General features: G+C 38.2%; 1 protein-coding gene across 7 annotated transcripts in view; it reads left to right on the top strand.

The window, feature by feature from the left end:
* ripor3 (RIPOR family member 3) overlaps positions 1–16,743 on the top strand; it is a 196,006-nt gene that overhangs the window by 177,897 nt on the left and 1,366 nt on the right. For all 7 annotated transcript variants that reach the window (XM_063041464.1, XM_063041459.1, XM_063041458.1 and 4 more), the window contains 4 exons: positions 737–895; positions 5,350–5,552; positions 6,846–6,929; positions 14,481–14,571. In XM_063041464.1, the coding sequence (XP_062897534.1) occupies positions 737–895; positions 5,350–5,552; positions 6,846–6,929; positions 14,481–14,571 (537 nt within the window). The remainder of the gene's footprint in view (positions 1–736; positions 896–5,349; positions 5,553–6,845; positions 6,930–14,480; positions 14,572–16,743) is intronic.

Below are 16,743 nucleotides of genomic sequence, written 5' to 3'. Positions count from 1 at the left end.
AAGGTCATGGCTGATCTGGCCATGGACTTGCCTCCACCTATCTGGTGCAGCCTCACCAGTACCCTGTACAGTTGCAGCATAACCTCCCTGCTCTTAAATTCAATCCTTCTAGCAATGAAGGCTAACATCCCATTTGCCGGCTGCACCTGCAAACCAACCTTTTGTGATTCATGCACAAACACTCCCAAGTCCCTCTGCACAGCAGCATGCTGCAATTTCTTACCATTTAAATAATAGTCTGCTCTTCCATTTTCCTTCCAAAGTGGCCTCACATTTACCAACATTGTATTCCATCTGCCAGACCCTTGCCCACTCACTAAACCTATCTATAACTCTCTGCAGATTCTCCATATCTTCTGCACAATATGCTTTTCCGCTCAATTTAGTATCATCAGCAAACTTAGATATGCTACACTTGCTCGCCTCTTCCAGATCATTAATGTATATCATGAACAGTTGCGGGCCCAGCACCAACCCCTTTGGCACACCGCTCACCACTGATTGCCAACCAGAGTAACACCTCTGCATCCTTACCTTATGGATAAGTCTTTTATGCGGCACTTTATCAAATGTCCTCTGGAAATCCAAGTAAATAATATCCATTTGCTTTATGAAGACATATTCCACATTAATTTAGTCAGTCTTATGCTTTCACTTTTTATGATTCATTTTCATTTCGTATTCTATTGAAACATGTTAATAAATTTAATGTTAATCATTCTCATGTTTTTACAAGTATTCAGAACACTTCTGCACCAGATTGTCAGCTGTTGTGAATTACTGCCTTGCCCTAATGTTGCAGAGGAATCGGTGACAGTCTTCCAGTTTTTCAACTATGTTAAAAAGTACAATATTACTCAGGTTGGAACTCATCTGATTAGCCTTGCAAAGGAAGGTAAGAGGAAATGTTATTTCCCTGTACAGGAATTAGAGTGTGTGACTGATCAAGTGACAAGACAAAATCATGAACTAAAGCAATAACCCCATTGACACAGAACTAGCAACTTGTTGAAGACAGTAGGCAGCTGGAGCAAGTGTGTATAAATAGAGCATGTGTTTTACAGCCACAATGTAGTAGCACTTGGGCCAAGTTATAAACTCATAAATAAACTTTGGTAGATTGAGACAGAATTCTAAAAGATACCACATTGAATATCATTGAATGTTAAACTTCCGTTCTGTGTTATCTAACTAGTGTTATCAGTTGTTCAGTGTTTTTATGGGTTATGTTCTTGGCATACCTATTTGGTGATTTCTGAATTATAGTAATGAATTCAACCAAAAACTGTCTTTTTCAGTTAAAACCAACAATGTTATCTAGGTTGGCTCAGAACTCAGATACTACACATGGCATCATTTTTATTTTACAAGATATTTGCAACTCAGTGAAACCTAATCATATACAATCTGTGGCACAGAGGTGTGAAAACCACAACAGGAGAAACTGAATGTTTACAAATGAACAAAATTTAAAAAATGTTAATTTTCTCATATTGTTTTTACATTGATCAATTTGAGGCACTGTACAAATATTGTATGATGTTTGGATCTTTCTTAGCATTAACCAGGTGAATAACACAAATATAAACACAACAGATGCAGTCGCGGGAAATAAAGAAATACAGAGTAATACACACAAAATGCTGACTGAACAGTCTCAGCTGAAAATGCTGTCTCTTTATTCCTTTCGATAGATCCTGCCTGATCTGCTGTGTTCCTCCAGCATTTTGTGCTTGTTAGTCTAAATAACACAAACAAGTTTTATATTTGTTCAAATGTGTAAATATACAAGCTAAACCCTACAACTCTGTAATGAGATAATTTATATGAAAGATGTGGCTGCAAAGTTCAAAGTGTAAAGTAAAATTTCTTATCAGAGTACATGCATGTCACCACTTCCAACCCTCAGATTCTGCGAGCTACTTAGCAAATCTATAGAATAGTGACCGTAAACAGGATCAATGACAATAAACTGTGCAAATTCAAATATAAATAAATGGCAATAAATAACGAGCATGAAATAACGAGATAAAATGTCCTTGAAGTGAGACCATCAGTTGTGGAAACACCAGAAGTAAAATAAATGTTCAAAAGCCTAATGGTTGAGGGGTAGTAACTGTTCTTGAACTTGGTGGTGCGAGTCCTGAGGCACTTGTACCTTCTACCTGATGGCGCCAGCGAGAAAAGAGCATAGCTTGGGTAGCGAGAATCTTTTATGATGGATGCTGCTTTTCTGCAGCAATGGTTCATGTAGATGTGCCCAGTAGTTGCGAGGGTTTTACCCATGACGTACTGGGCTGCATTCACTACTTTTTGTAGGATTTTCCACTTAAGGATATTGGTGTTCCCATATCAGGCCATAATGCAGCCAGTCAGCACACTTTCAACCAGACATCCTTATAAGTTTGCCAAAGTTTTTGATGACACACTGAATGTCGCAGACTCCTGAAGAAGCAGAGGTGGCGTTGTGCTTTCTTTGCAATTATATTTATATTTTTGGGCCCAGGACAAGTCCTCTGAGATAGTGACACCCAGAAACTTAAATTTACTGACCTTCTCCACCTCTGATCCTCCGATTGATTATACATGCAAGTTTTAGGATGATCAGTACTTTAAGATTTGGCAATTAAAAGGAATCTAGTGATCTACAATTGATATTTGAGACATTAACATAGATTGTCTCAGAATAGTAGAAGTAACTTTACTGCATTTGTATAGGTGGTGTTAAATTAAAAGAAATTAGGGAAAGCTGAAACAAACTCAGTCTTTAGAACAAAATTCTTGGAGATAGATAATGTTATTCTCCATTGGGATCAACACTGAATGGTGATCAGTATAACTTCATGTGACCAGTACAGCTTTGGTATTGGTATTGGTATATTGTTGTCACATGTATGAAGATACTTGAACAGCTTGTCTTGCATACTGTCCATACAGATGAAATCATTGCATAGTGCATTGAGGTGGAACAAGGTAAAACAACTACAACACAGAATAAAGCATAAAACATACAGGAAAAAGTGCAGTGCAGGTAAACAATAAATTGCAAGATCATAATAAGGTAGATTGTGAGGTCAAGAGTCCATTTTTATCGAACAAAAGATCAGTTCAAGAGTTTGATAACAGTGGGCTAGAAGCTGTCCTTGAGCCTGGTGGTAGTGCATTCTGGCTTTTATGTCTTCTACCTGGCGGGAGAGGGGAGAAGAGAGAATATTCAGGTTTAGTGGGATCTTTGATGATATTGACTGCTTTGCTGAGTCAGTGGGAAGTATAGGCAGAGTCCATAAATGTGAGGCTGCTTTCTGTGATGTGCTGAGCTGTGTTTACAACTCTCTGCAGTTCTTTGTGGTCACATGCAGAGCAGACACCATACCGAGCCGTTGACCATCCGGACAGAATGCTTTCTGTGGTGCATACATTTAGATGTGTGTTGACATGTGGAATCATGGAGTCATAGAGCACTACAACACAGAGAAACAACCCTCAGCCCATCTAGTCTGTGCCGAACTATTATTCTGCCCATTGACCTGCTCCTGAACCATAGTCCTCTGTACCCGTCTCTTCCACATACTTACCCAAATTTCTCTAAAATGCTGAAATTGAACCTGCATTCTCCACTTCCGTTGGAAGCTCATTCCGTACTCTCACCACCCTCTGAGCAAAGAAGTTCCCCCTCATGTGCCCCTTAAATATTTCACTTTTCACCCTCGGCCTATGATCCCTATTTCTAGTCTCACCTAACTTCAGTGGAAAAAAAAGATTGCTTCCATTTACCCAATCTATACCCTCATAATTTTGTATACCTCATTAAATCTCCCCTCATTTTCTTATGGTTCAGGGAATAATCCCCCCAACCTATTCAACCTTTCCCTGTGACTCAGGTCCTCAACTTTGAGCAATATCTTTGTAAAATTTATCTGTACTCTTTCAATCTTAATGATATCCTTCCTGTAGGCAGGTTACCAGAACTGCAAACAATAGACCTCACTAACACCTTATATATTATTCTAACTCTTGTACTCAATACTTCGATCTATGAAGGCCAATGTGCCAAAAGCTCTCTTTATGACCCTATCTACCTGTGACACTACTTTCAAGGAATTATGGATGTTTGTTTTAATGCTACAGAAATTAAATTTATAAAACTAAGCAATTACATTTCTCCAATCCATTATATGTGAGTGTCTTGGTTTTAAATAACAGAAAATCATTTTAAAATACTTGATGAGTATACCAGTCTTAATAAAACTTATTACTTTGGGTAAATGTTAATAATAAATTCAAAACTCTGTATAATTTGCTTTAATTCAAACCATAAATAGCTTAAATTGTCTTCACAGTCTCACAAATTAACGTCATGAACGAACACTCATAAGACTGACTAACTTCCAGAGCAGTTGTGTTTCAAACTAGTGGAAAAGATATGAAAACTCAATTTGGGTTACACATTAATCACACTTGAAATTCCATGATTTTTTGTACTGAATGTGTTGATTTCAGGCAAACTGCACCAGAAGAAAACATTACAACTTAGCAGAAGCTCCAGGCCAATATATTTAGTAATAGTTGTGTTTATAGTCCCCATTTTGATCCATTTCCACATTGTGCAGTCACTCAAAGCTTTTGACTTCAGACATTTGGTCACCCAATTTAACATTCCCTTCTTTAAATTAGGATACTTTTACCGTCAAATGGCAGTGGTCTGAAGCATCATGGCACATTCTTCTATATTAATGATGCTATGTTATTGTAAGTTTTGGTATATGTGGACAGAAACATTGGAATGTGATTACCAAACTAACTCTCAGGAGGAATTGGTATAGCCCATATCTTTGATTTTAGGAATTATCACATGATTGGAAATGGGTTGTCATTGATAAAATGACATTCCCAGTGGTGAAAATAAAAATGAATGAGACAAACGAAGAACTACCGTGGGGCAGCGCAGTAGTGTGGTGGTTAGCAAAACGCTATACAGTACAGGTGACCTGGGTTCAATTCCTGCCGCTGCTTGCAAGGAGTTTGTACTTTCTCCCAATGACCGTGTGGATTTTCTCTGGGCCCTCCAGTTTCCTCCCACAGTCCAAAGACATACTGGATGGTCAGTTAATTGTTCATTGTAAATTGTCTTGTGATTAGGCTAGGATTAAATGGGTGAATGCTGGTCAGCATGGCTCGAAGGGCCAGAAGGGCCTACTCCACACTATATCTCAGTAAATAAATAAAATAAACTTCTGGTAAATTGCACGTAACAATAGCCAGAATACTATTTTATATAGTAGAAGGTTTTATATATTCTTTTAAAAAATGGTATTTACATATTGCTTCTTTGGCTGTTTATACTTCTAGTATTTCTGCCTGAAGCACTACATTCTACACACAAATATAAGGCACTGAAAAAGTTAAAAGAAAAGCTGGTGTCAGAACTGCAACCTCTGCGTCAAACATTACAGTCCATCAGTTTTCTTCAGTTGGATGAGAACCCCAAAGTTGCTCAAACTGCGACATCCTTTCTTCGAAGTGCTTTAGCAAACAACGTATTTAGAACAAAGGTAAGCATTATTATCCTCATGCTATGAATAAAGAAGTCTTAAAATACTTTTTTTGTGATTTAGCCTGATTATTGAATGTTGTTAAGTAAAATAGCAAATCATGAATACTGTAGAATTAAGATTTGATCCACACAGATTTATGCCTTGAATGTATACTCATAATGTAACTATTTGCACACTTTAACCTCCACATGAAATAAAAAAGTTCCTCTCTTAATGGGTGGCTAACAAAATATAAAAGAAATCAGAAAATTAAAAAATACATTTGCACAGATAATTTTAAATAAGTAAAATGCTTTAAAGCGATAGACTAAAGGAACAAGATAGTATTAAGCAGTATTAAAAGGATGTGGTGATAAAATGATATATTAGTCACATCCCCCATTAAGGTATGACAGTGGATTAGGAAAGAAACGGAAGCTTTCAATATCATTAGAACTAACACATGGGTCAGGTTCTACTGAAATAGTGGAGAGCAACTTAATAATACATCTAGTTAATCATGTAGAAATTAGCAAATAACTTTTAATGAATATCCATAGATTGCTGCTCGCTCTTCTGCCAATATTTTGACAGCTTGGCAAAAAAGCCTTTGCAAGTTTTTTTATGATGTTACTGCTTTTTCACATTCTTTGCCCACTACATTCACCACAGAAAATTATATACAAGCACATTTTCGTTGATATGATTGATACTGGCAGCTAATCAATCACTTTTGCCATGAAAACTATTATTTCTAGTGTCATTCCTAATAGTTTTGAAATATTAAACTTGTCACTTCTTTTTTTTTCACTCTTTATCTATTATCTTTGTCTCTTTAGTTTCCATTTGTACCTGATTTGACAAAAAGCTTCCTCAGTCTAATTCGATCTGCTACCCAGTTTTTTCAATCTGTTAATCTCAATGACTATAAATCACAGTGCTTGGTATGTGGTTTACCAGTACCTCTGGAATTGTACAAATGAATGCATCAGAGACGTAGGCTTTCCCAGCAGCTTACCTGATAAATGTGAGGTTATGCATACACAGATTCAAGTTTTTGCCCTAAAGTATACGTGTTTGTCCATTCCTGCAGAAGTGAATTGAGATCTTTCTTTCCCTACCTCCTGCCCAGTTAAAACTCCACCTGTTTTCTCTTTTTACCAGTTCTGAGGAAGAGCCTTACACCTGAACTATTAACTCTGTTTCTCTTACAATAATTCTTAGTGTGTATCTGTGCTGTGGATTCAACATAATTAACCTAATTGTAATTTTAGTAACTTATAACTGACTAATTAATTGTATATTTCTTAGGCTTTGGCCTACTACACAGAAATCTTGCAAGAAAGAGACGTACAACAACAAAGAGCTGCCTGCCTGGCACTTAAGCAGCTGAAGGTAAATTGGGATCTTGTGCTAGTACCAGTGGTATTAAAATATCTCTGGCAATCATATACCATAAATCCAGGTGGGTTTTCAAACTGTGAGAAGGATATAAAGCCTGCAAAAGGATATGAAAAGGTTAAGTAAATAGACAAGAGATATAATGGAGGAAAATGTGAAGTTTAGAAGATTGAAGAAAAGCAGATTATTATTAAAACTAAGAGACTATAAAATGTGGTGCAAAGGGATCTGGGTGTCCTTGTACATGAAATAGAAAAAAGTCAGGAAGAACAGTTATTTTAGAAGCCGATGGAATGTTGTAAATAATAGAGTTTACAAGTAAGAACATTCTCATACAGGGTGCTGCTGAAATTGCCGTAAGAGTAACATGTGTGACTGTGACACCATAATTAAGGATTGATTTCCTTGCCTTGCGAGCAGCACAGAACAGGTTCAGTAGGTTGATTCCTAAGATAAAGCAGATGACGTAAGAAGGGTACAACTTACACGGTAAGCAGTAGAGTACTGAGGAATGTGTAGAACAGTGGGATCTGGAAAGGTGGCATTACAGGTAGTAAAGTCAGCAGGAGAGCAGTGTCAAGGTCATTATTAGATCAGCAATAATCATATTGAATGGCAGTACAGGCTCGAGGGGCAGAATCATCTATTCCTGCTACTGTTTCTTCTGGTTTTGCTTGAAGTAAAGTTTTAATATACAGTACTGACTTTTTTTAAAGTCAGTATTGTCAATTTAAGGGCTTGAATTTTAAAAAGAGCAACAGTACAAAAATACTACTGAGGACAGCACATCGATAACACATTTCTTCACTTTGCAGGGAGAAGCTAAAATCAGATGTATCGGTATTATAGTGGAATAAAGGAAATTACAGAGGCATGAGAGAAGAGTTGGCCAAAGTTGAATGGAAGGGGACACTAGCAGGGATGACAGCAGAGCAGCAATGGCTGGAGTTTCTCGGAGCAATTTGGAAGGTGCAGGATTGATACATCCTATAGAAGAAGTATTCTAAAGAGAAGATGAGGCAAATGTGTCAGACAAGGGAAGTCAAAGGCAGCATAAAAGCAAAAGAGAGAGCATATATTTCAAAAATCAGTGGGAAGTTTTTAAAAACCAAGAAAAGTCAACTAAAATAGCAAAAAAGACGAAGTATTTTCAGAGTAAAAGAAAGGTGAAAGTAGACATCAAACCACTGAAAAATGATGCTAGTAAGGTGGTAATAGGGAACAAAGAAATGGCGGACAATCTTCACCTTGGAAGACACCAGCAGCATGCCAGAAATTTGAAAGTGTTGGGGCTAGAAGTTGGTGTAATTTTCACAATATTCGAGAGTGTCAGAGGGCAGAAGTGAGTGTAGTTGTTATTAATAAGAAGGTTCATGGGAAGCTGAAAGGGCTGGAGGTAGATAGATAGGTCACCAGGCCCAGATGTGAAAGTGCAAATATTGCTCCAAACTCTAAGAAGGGAGGAAGGCAAAAGAAAGGAAATGTTAAGAAAGCTAGCCTGACTTCAGTGGTTAGGAAGACAGAGTTATTAAGGATGAGGTTTCGGGATACTTGGAGGCACATGATAAAGTAAGCCAAAGTCAGCGTGGTTTCCTTCAAGGGAAATCTTGCCTGACAAATCTGTTGAAATACTTTGAGGAAATACCAAGCAGGATAGATAAAGAAGAGTCAGTGGATGTTATTTGCTTGGATTTTCAGAAGGTCTTTGACAATGTGCCACAAATGAGGCTGCTTAACAAGATAAGAGCCCATGGTATTACAAGAATGATGCTAGCATGGTTGGGAGATTGGCTGTCTGGCAGGAGGCAACGAGTGGGAATAAAGGGGACATGGTCTGGTTGGCTGCCAGTTGTTAGTGGTGTTCCGTAGGGGTTGGTGTGGAGACCACTTCTAGAAGTGATAGATGGAATATATTGCAGGGAAGTGTATAGTCATGCATTTTGGGAGAAGTAATATAGGTGTAGACTATGTTCTAAATAGGAGAAAGTTCAGAAATCCTTGTGCAAGATTTCCTAAAGATTAATTTGCAAGGCAAATACAATGTTACCATTCTTTTTGAGAAAACTAGAATGATAAAAGCAAGGATGTAATGATAAGTCTTTATAAGGCATTGGTCCTGCTGCTCTAGGAGTATCGTGAGCAGCTTTCGCCCCTTATCTAAGAAAAGATTGTTGGTTTTATGAGGGCCCAGAGGAGGATCACAAGAATTACTTCAGGAATGAAACGATGAACATATGAAGGGCGTTTGATGGCTTTGGGCTTGTTCTTGTACTTGCTGTAGTTTAGAAGAACATTGAATATTGAAACACCTAGATAGAGTGGATGGGGAGAGGATGTTTCCTATAGTAGGGGAATCTAGGACCAGAGTGCACATCCTCAGAATACAGGGACATCCCTTTAGGATAGAGATGAGAAGGAATTTCTTTAGCCAGAGGGTGGTGAATCTGTGGAATTCTTTGCCACAGGTGGCTTCAGATGCCAAGTCATTGAGTATATTTAAAGCGGAGATTGTTAGATTCTTGATTAGAAAGGGTGGCAAAGGTTATGGAGAGAAGGCACTAGAATATGGTTGAGGAGGATAATAGATCAGCCATGATGGGATGGCAGAGTAAACTCAATAGCCTGAATGGCCTGATTCTGCTCCTGTGCCGTATGATCTTACAGGGTGGAGAATATACAGGTGAATTTGAATTTGTCCTGTTTCTTTTGTTAAGGACAAACCTGCTTATTTTCCTCTGTCAAGTTGATGAACAGCTTAATGGAGATGCAGCTAATTATAATATACAATCCTTCAGCTCTACAATTAGGGTGTTACAAAAACGCTCCCTGTCTTTGTATGTTTAGCCATTTTCAGATTTTACAAAGTGCATCAAATTGATTGAGAATCCCATTCTGTAATGGTGGGAATCTCAAGAGAAGGGCACATCCAAATACTGGCACTGGCTGGATAGTTGGAAATTCATCAACATTGTCCTTCATTGAGGATCTGGAAGCTCTTAGGACCTTCTCCTCTCATTAAATTGTTGAATTATTCACTGCAATCATCATCGTTTATAATAGCACTGCTGATCATAAATCTGATCTGTTGATTTGGGATTGGTAATCTCTTGCTTTAGCATGCTGTTTCTCTTCTTTAGCACTGATGTAGCCTTGTGTATCATTTCCACGAGGCTTGACACTCACTAGGAGTCCATGGGGTTGGAGGTTGAATCTTTTAACTTTTGGATTAGACTCCTTAATTATTTTTTTTCAGTTTCACAATTAATTATCTGCTTATATTTTAAGTAGTCTTATATGCACATAACAGTTTAATATGCCTCTAGAAGCTATACAAAGTACAAGTCAGGAAAGCTCTGGAAGCTTCTTTTAGCTGCACTAAATGAGTAAGTGTTTTCTGATTGGTCAACTTGCTACTGCAGTATTAAATAAGCGTTTTCTAATTGATTAAATCTCATCTACAGATTTGAATGGAATTTTTCTCATCTCTATGGGTATATAAAAGCTAAACATAAAGCAGCATCATCTTAACCTTCTTTGCTTCTTTAATCTTAGCTTTCCCTGTCACTGTCTATTCAAGTTTTCCTGTTCTTTCAACTCTTAATAAAATGATCATGAAGCAACAAGTTTTGCGCCTCTTTCCTGACTTCTAAAAGAACCTTGGATTAAAACACCAGAGTCCAACAGAGGCAAAGTACCGGAATAGATAGAAGATGAACTGACTGGCAGGAGGGATAAATAAAGGGGTCCTTGTCAGGATGTCTGCCGATGTCTAGTAGAGTTCTGCTGGAGTCACAGTTGAGACCACAGCTTCACAGGTTAATCATCTGAACAAAGGAACTGATGGCATTGTGGTTAAGGTCAAAGAGGATACCAAGCTAGGAGGAGGGTAGTGAGTGTTATGGAGGCAGGCAATCTGCAGAATGACTTGGACAGGAGAGGAGAGTGGATAAAGACATGGTAGATGGACTGCAGCATTGGGAATTGTGGGTTATACATTGGTAGAAAGAATAAAGGTGTAGACTATTTTCTAAATGGGTAAAGAATTTGGAAATCAGAGGTGCAAATGGACTTGGGAGTCCTGGTGCAGGATTCCATCAAAGTTAACTAGCAGGTTGAGTGGGTAGTAAAGAAGGCAAATACAATGTTAGCATTCATTTTGGAACAACGTGTTGATCCTGCAGAGGATCCAGAGGAGGTTCCCAAGAATGATCCCGGGAATGAAATGCTTAACCTATCAGGTGTTTGATAGCTTTGAGCCTGTACTCATTGGAATTCAGAAGGATGAGAAGGGCATCCCATTGAAACCTACTAAATACTAAAAGGCCCAGATTGAGTGGACATCGAGATGATGTTTCTATTAGTAGGAGAGTCTAGGATTTGATGGGACAGCCTTACAATAAAGGCATTTCCCTTCAAAACAGAGATGCTGATTTTTATTTATTTAGAGATACAATGTGGAACTGACCCTTCTGGCCCAATGAGTCTCACTGCCCAGCAACCCACCTATTGAGCGCTAGCAAAATCACAGGACAATTTACAATGACCAATTAAACAGTATATCTTTGGAATGGAGGAGGAAACCAGATCATCTGAAAAACTCATGCATTCATGGGGGAGGATGTACAACTTCCTTACAGACGGCGTCAGAATTGAACTCCGACACCTGAGCAGTAATAGTGTCATGCCAACTGCCGCACTACTGCAGCGCCCCAGATGTACGCTGCTGGTAATGGCCCTTTAACACCTCATGGAAGACTTGAGTCGCTTGACAAGTTCCAAATTCATCCCTTTTGGCATGGCAGTAGTGTCACTCAGGATGGGTGTGAAAGCTGTATTTGTTGCATCCACCAATGAAGATACTGGGAAATATATCTGCAATAAGTAGGACACTGAGACGAAGGTTAAGAACACTTAGCACTTCTGTTAGTTTTCTTACCAGTTGCCACAAGCAAGGATGGCAGTTCTCTCCTTCCCAGTTCAACAATACAGCCAGCATGGCACTAAACAACAATGCCTGGAACTAATGTGCTTCAGCCAGTGAATATTATGTCTTTGCTACAGTGTTGCTTCCAATTGGTATATACTATAGATAATGATTGATTCCTCAGCCAAGACCATAGTAGTGATCCAATATTAGCTGTATGTGGATGGAGGACTAATGAAGTTTGAACTTGACAAACCTTCTTAAGATCACTCCTCCTCTTATTCAGTATACAGCTACCTCTGAATTAGTTAGAACTGTTGACCTGACAATGGAGGAGGCCGAGATGTTGGATGAAAGGTTTGATTTTGAAACTTTCCACCTACAAGGCCACAGTAGAAATGTAAATTCAACAGTCAACTATTGTTTGTGACATATTGCAAGAATGCACCTATGTTTCTTCATCAGCAATGATAATTTCCAGAGGCATTTCCAAGGCAAGCAATCACAGGCCTTTGCACTTACATATCACTCTATGTTGAAATATTGCTGTTCCTCCTATATTTCCTGTCAAGATTGCACGTCTCAGTTCGTATGAGAACATGTTCACCACATGGACAGCATCTGCCAATGAGGCAGCTCATCACTACATCAACGACAGTTAAGGAAAGGTACTAAATGCTGTCTATATGCAGCTATGAACAACTAAGATTTCACTGAAGCTATACTTTTAATCTTGTAATACACATTTGTTAGTGGGTGATAATTTATTAGGTGTAATTATAGCACTTCCACTGCTGCCAGGCATACTTCCTGATCACTTCCACTCATCCCAGCCCAAATTGCACAAGGAAGATAGGGTCATGGGTCTCTTCTGGAAATTAATCTCTGACTAATGGTAGAGATATGGTATCATAGATTTTGTAAAGTTTGTTATAATGTGAAAGTGTCAATGAAATGGTCAATGATTTTGTTTGGTACCCAATAAAATCATTATGTTTCAGTTTGTTAGTTTTTCGATAGCACCTACACCAAAAAGAGTGCCACAAGACAGTGGCCACAACTTTCAAGTACATTTTGGGATGTACCACAAATGATTGACTTGCCTGTGATGCCCATATCCTGAAAATGAATAAAACTACAAGTTCTACCATCTCTGAATCACCATAATTTCATTAGGTCTAATGAATACTTACTAAGGAAAGAGGTGGGAGACAAGAGTGCACCTCCATACTAACAGGCAATTGGCAGGATGAGGGCAGGAAAAACCTAGGCAATAATACTTCAAATTTTATACCCATGGTATTAAAAAGGTTTTTATTAAATAAAACCATAAGACGTAGGAGTAGTATTAGGCAATTTGCCCTATTGAGTCCGCTCTGCAATTCCATCATGGCTGATTCATTTTCCCTCTCAGCCCCAGTCTCCTGTCTGCTCCCCATTCCCCTTCATGCCTTGACCAATCAAGAATCTATCAACCCCTGCCTTAAATATACATAAAGACTTAGCCTCCACAGCTGCCTGTGGCAATGAATTCCACAGATTTGCCACTCTCTGGCTAAAGAAATTCCTCCTTCATCTTTGTTCTAAAAGAATACCCCTCTATTCTGAGGCCACGTCCTCTAGTTTTAGAATCTCCCAACATAGGAAACATCCTCTCCACATTCACTCTATCAAGGCCTTTCATCATTCGAAAGGTTTCAATGAAGTTTACCCCTCATTCTTCAGACTTCCAGTGAATACAGGCCCAGAGCCATCAAATGCACTTCATATCTGGAACTATTCAAATCTGGAATCATTTTTGTGAACCTCCTTTGAATCCTCTCCAGTTTCAGTACATCCTTTGATGAGGGGCCCAAATCTGCTCACAATACTCCAAGTGAGGCCTCAACAGTGCTTTATAAAATCTCAACATTACATCCTTGCTTTTATATTCTAGTCCTCTTGAAATGAATGTTAACATCACATTTGCCTTCCTCACCACAGACTCAACCTGCAAATGAACCTTTAGGGAATCCTGCACAAGGACTCCCAAGTCCCTTTCCACCTCAGTTTTTTGTATTTTCTCTCCATTTAGAAAATAGTCAACCTTTTCATCTCTTCCATCAAAGTGCATGACCATACACTTCCCGACACTGTATTCCATCTGCCACTTCTTTGCCCATTCTACAAATCTGTCTAAATGTAAAGCTATCACATGAATAAGCAATGGATACTCAATTTCAGCTTTCAACACTTTTTCCCACATATGACTTGCCAAATACAGTATTTATAAGGACAACAAATTTCTATTTCAAATCTTGATTAAAATATAATGAACAATTTGATGAAGCTACTAAAGTTATATGGAATCTCATGGTAATTATTTGTAGCACTTAATTCTTGTGTGGGCATTATTAGCAAATTAGATTTTTAGTTTCAACCCAAGCAATTGAATGGCAACATTGCACTTTCTCACTATGAAAGGACTAATAGATGGCCGAAAACCATGGTCTGCATCATCAAGCTGCTATGGTCGGAATACAAAATTTGGGAAGTGCTCAGGTTGTATGTATGCATTAGTTATGCTCTAAAGTTTAATAGATTACACCAAATACAAATCTTGTTTTTAATTTTCCTTCTAGGCTGTGGAAAGCATTGAACAGATCAGCAGCTTGTGCCACTCTCAAGCAGCACAAGTTCACAATGCAGCAAGAGAAACCCTTCTGTCATTTGGTAATGGTGTTTAACCTTTATAATGCATCACTGAAATGGTAACATTTACCATAGCTTTATAGTGTTATTCTCTCAGAAAGACAGTCAATGAACTATAGCATCCACATTGAGATAGTCAGTTGAGACAGCTTGATAATGAGTTAGGACCAAATTTCCTGTGCTCCATTCCGAGTCTGATTCAGGTTGTGCAAACTGACCTTTGCTGGAATAGAACATGGTACCTTCAGAAATTCAAATCAGCTGTTTTCCAGTTGGTCTACTGCAGAGATTTGCAAGTGAGACATGCATATTAATATATTGATAACATTTTTGCATACTATTATTGCTGAACCAAATAAACATGTATAGTCATTATCACATATTTCCAGAGAAAGATCTCTCGAATTTTGCCATTCCCGTTGTTCTCAAATCCTTTTAATTGGCCCCCCTTGCATCTCTTCTTTTAATCTTCTCATCCTGCTCCACCCTACAATTTATTCAAAATCCTATTCTTTGCTGCCCAATTTTATAATTATCTTTACGCCATCTTCAGTCTCCTCCCACAGCCTCGGTAATTAACATTCACCTTTTGTAATTCCAAACTCCGGTTTAACTTGGACCGTTTCCTCCATCTAATAATGTCCTAGTCTTCATTGTCTTCGGGGAAGTATTAAACATTAAAAAGCAAATCAATTGAATTGTGAGTGATTAAAAGCAGTAAGGGAGGAAAGACAGAATCTATTTATCAGGTTTCACCCCTCCAAGGCTGCAGAAGTGATGCTAACAAGCATTATGCTGATATTCAAAAGGCTGGAAAGAATAAATTGAGGCACATTTATTTAAGTTATTGGAATTCAATCTGAGAAACATAAACCATTTATCCAGAGAATAATCAGTTACAGTCAGCATGGATTTGTTAAGGGAAGAGTCTAATTGATTTTTTTTGAGGTAGCAAGAATGAGTAACGATAGCAGTGCATTTGATGTACTCTACATGGATTTTAGCACAGCATTTTACAATGCAAAATGAAGCAGTACGACTGGTGAATAGAAGGCGGTTTAGGGCATTAAAAGTTACAGACAGAAGACAGTGAAAAGGGTTGAGAATGATAATAAAATCAGCCATGATGGAATGGTGGAGCAGACTCAATGGCCCAAATGGCTTATCCTGCTTCTGTCTTATGAATCCATGTCTTAGCCAATCTCTATATACTCTGGTTATTTCCAAATAAGTAAAAATTTGAATTCAAAAGTTCTAAAGATTTAAAGTTTCCATGGCCTTATCATCTTTGAACTTGGGAGACACCTGTGCAGCTGGTTTTAATTATTCCATAGTTGGTAGTCATGCATTCTGGTGTCCTTATTAAAGCTTTGAAATTATCTGAACTCTACTCCTGCCCACATTTGTTATTTATTAAAAAAAAATTTAAATTAAACTTACCTCTGCTGCAGGGTTATGTAACTGGATAGGAGAATTAATTTAATAATGATTTTTGAAAATTTATTTATTTTTTTTAAAATTTAGAGATATGGCACGGAACAGTTTCTTCCCTCTCAAAAAGCTGTGCTGCCCTGCAACCCACCTACCTTAGTTTAATCACAGGACAATTTACAATGACCAATCAACCTACTAATCTTTGGACTGTGGGAGGAAACTGGATCACCTGGAGGAAACTCAAGCACACATGGGAAGAACGTACAAACTTCCTTAGAGGGCCCCAGAATTGAACTTGGAAGCCCCGAACTGTAACAATATTGAGCTAACTGCTACACCAACATGGCAGTTTACTGTGTTAGAAAACCAAATATGGGACAGCACAGTGTTCATGGAATGGGGCCTCCATTTCAGTGCCAGAGGTCCAAGTTCAATCATAACTTTAGGTGTTGCATTCCTTCTCTGTGCTCTTACAGGTTTACTCTGGGTGCTCCAGTTTCATTCTACATACAACAAAAATCAGGCAGGTTGGTAGGTTAATTAACCACAATAAATTGTTTCTTATGAAAAGGTGAGTGGTAGAAGCTTGGGGTGGTTGATAGGGCTATAGAGAAGAGATTAACTTTATTCATAATTGCATCAAAACATTCAGTGAAATACATCATTTGTGTCAATGTCCAACACATTCCTAGGATATGCTGGAGGTAGTATGTAAGGGTTGCCATGTCTCCAATACCAGCATAGCATGCCCACAACTTA

This window comes from Mobula hypostoma, chromosome 2, assembly GCF_963921235.1.
Source record: "Mobula hypostoma chromosome 2, sMobHyp1.1, whole genome shotgun sequence".
NCBI lineage: Eukaryota > Metazoa > Chordata > Chondrichthyes > Myliobatiformes > Myliobatidae > Mobula > Mobula hypostoma.
Note: the sequence above shows the minus strand (reverse complement) of the source record. Positions and strands in the feature narration are given on the sequence as shown.